Source organism: Entamoeba nuttalli, assembly GCF_000257125.1.
Source record: "Entamoeba nuttalli P19 unplaced genomic scaffold asmbl_3825, whole genome shotgun sequence".
NCBI lineage: Eukaryota > Evosea > Mastigamoebida > Endamoebidae > Entamoeba > Entamoeba nuttalli.
This window is the reverse complement of record NW_008576357.1, coordinates 1-3,027: the sequence shown is the minus strand read 5'-3', so window position 1 is coordinate 3,027 and position 3,027 is coordinate 1. Positions and strand designations below refer to the sequence as shown.

Here is a 3,027-nt window from a genome sequence, read left to right as displayed (position 1 = left end):
CAAATTAATGAGAAGTACCAAAAAAAACTGTTTTGCATTAATTTAAAGTAGTTTAAAATGATAATACAAAAAAAAACCAAATAACTTTATTTCAATTAAAAGTTCCATTCAAATGGTTCAGGTGGTTTTGGATCATTGTTATTGGATAATAAGGCATCAGCAAGTGCTTTATGTTCTTCTGTCATTTCAATTCCTTGATCTTTAATAACTCCTGAATTTTCTTCTTCCATTTGAGGTTGAGTATCTTTCAAGATCAAAATACCTCTTCCTGGTTTTTTAACTCCAACAAATCTACTGCCTTTTATCTCAGTAATAAATTCAAGTTGACGAGGAGTGACTCTACTTCCATTTTGTAAAGTAACAAATGGTTGTATTTGAATTGGTTCTTCTTCCATTTTCTTTTCTTCTGGAATAATTTCATTTGTTATTTTTTCACTAATTAAAAGACTAGAAGACAAATTAAGTGATTGTCCAGCTTGTTTATTCCCATAAGATAATTTGGTTTGGTTCATTTTTGTATGTCCAGTTTTTGTTGGTGGTTTAGTCATTGGTAAATAATCAAATTGATCTGATGGTGCATTAGAAATATATTGATATGACTCAACATACTTTAAATCTTCTGTAACCCCAATGATTGTTGTTGGAATAAATGATAATGAAAGACATAAAGTAAATGGATACCAATACCAATATTGGTTAAATAACACTAATCCTGCAACAGCTTTTAAATTAAATGTACCTAAATTGTTGTACATTGAAATAGTACAATTTCTACCTCCAGCATTAACAATTCCTAATCCAAGAATACTTCCAAATTGAGTTAACATTCCTTCACCTTTAAATGATATTTTATTTTGTAAATCTTTAATAAACTTTTCAACTTTGTCATTTTCTTTAATAGATGTTTCCATTAAAACCATTCCAAGTGCAATAGCAGCTCCTTGTTTGACAAAATCATTTGGATCTTTTAATAATGGCTCAAGTAATCCAATAACAGTACTATCATTTGATGCACATCCAGCAATACCTAATGCAAGTGCAGCTCCATATCTAACATGTGGATTATATGAATCAATTAATAATAAAATTGTTTTACATAACTCATCTAATCTCTTATTCAAAATAAATCCAAGCACTAATACTGCTGCTCTTTTAACTTCATCACTTCTATCTGTGACTGCAAAATGTAATAATTTACTAATAGCCTTTTCATTAGCAGTTCCACAATATGCTAACCCAATTGTATAAATTCCTCCATATCTTAATACATGATTAGCATCATTAACCATTAAATCTATAATTCCATCTGCTTTATCTTGCATTCCAAACATTACTAATCCTATTCCAACACTAGTTCCTCTAATAATTTTATCATGTTCTGTTTCATGGCAATGTGTAAGCATTTCTTGTGCAACTTCTAAATTACCTGATCCCATCATTATTAATCCAAGGGATAATCCAGCTGTCATTCCTGCTACTGCACTATCATTATTAATTAATATTTCTTTAACTTCTTGATATAATTCATAATTTTCTGTAGCAATTCCAGCTAATCCAACTCCTAAACATGCTCCATGTTGAAGAACTTCATTTTTACTACTTTTTGATTGTTTTAAATCATCTGTTATTGTTGTTAAAATCTCTTTTCCATGTCCTCCAAAGATAAGTCCTAATGCATATAATCTTCCTGATTGTGCATAAACACTTTTTCCTCCTGTTCCATTAGCTGTATATGGTGACATTAAATTAAGTGCTTCATTTTCTCTTCCTTTAAATAAAACTCCAAGAGAAGCTGTAGTAGCAAATTTTCCCCAATTACTTGCATTAATAATCCAATCATTATTATCTTTTAAAAACATAATATTAGTTGTTCCATAATGCATAAATGCATTAGCATATAATACTGCTGTTTGAATTACACTACTTTTAATACAATTTGATGATTTAATATTATTCAATAATAAATTATCAGTTTTATCTCTAGAGAATAAAAAGTCTAAATACAACTTCTCTTGGATTTTTCCATCAATATATTTATGGTATTTCTCTGGTAATTTACTTATTAATTCTTCTCTAAATTTTTGTGGAATTCCTTCATAATCAAGTAATACTTGCACTTTCATTTCTTCACTTAATTGATTAAACATTTTCATAAACCCATCTCCATCATTCTTTTTTACCCAACATTCACTGATACTTTCTAAATCAATTTGACTATGTTCATTTAAACTTTCTGAAACAATTTCCATAACTTCATTCTTTAATGAATAGTCAACACTTGAACTGTTAGTTATCTTCTTAAGATATTCTATTATTTCATCTTTCTCTTTGGTTTTTCCTAATATCTCTTTAATTACATCAACCCTTCTACAATCTAATGCAATTCCAATTGTTAAATATTCTTCTTCTTTCTCAATAGCTTCTTTAAAGAATTTATTCATTTTATCTTCCATTAACTGATCAACTTCTTTCTTTTGTCTACGTTCTTTAATATACATATCTATTAAGTGTGTAATCATTTTTACACTATAATTATCATTTCCTTCAAATTTGAATAATTCATCTGCCTTTAATGCATAATTAACAGCTTCATCATAACTTTCAATGTAAAAATATGACTTACTAATAACAAGGTATGCATATTGTTTTCCTATTCCTTCAATTGTTTCGCTTAATTCAATCAATTTAGGAAGTTCTTCTGAAATTTCTGCCCAATGTGTTGTAATAATAGCATCCATTTCTTTCAGTGTTTGTGTTTTAATTTCATTGTCATTGCCATATAGGTTTTGAATCAATTGATCAATTTGCTGTTGAGATAAACTCATGTCAGTTTTTTATTTTTTTGTCATTTTCTTTTAAGTTCTTATGAAGTTTTTATTTTTTTATTTTTTATTATTGTTATTCATATTTTTTGTTATTTTTTCTTTCTTTAAAATCAGTAAACGTTTGGGTGTATGTCTTATTATATTATTAGTAAATAAACTGTAACTAGTAGTATTTTCATGAGTATCTTAGAGTATAAAATGA

The 3,027-nt window shown here is 27.6% G+C and overlaps 1 protein-coding gene across 1 annotated transcript; it reads right to left on the bottom strand.

Moving 5' to 3' along the window:
- Positions 1-95: 95 nt before the first annotated feature.
- Positions 96-2,825, bottom strand: ENU1_082610 (Proteasome/cyclosome repeat-containing protein; the record flags this gene model as incomplete). The annotated part of the gene is made up of 1 exon (XM_008858753.1): positions 96-2,825. One exon carries the CDS (start codon positions 2,823-2,825, stop codon positions 96-98), a length of 2,730 nt encoding a protein of 909 aa, XP_008856975.1.
- Between the last annotated feature and the right edge of the window lie 202 nt (positions 2,826-3,027).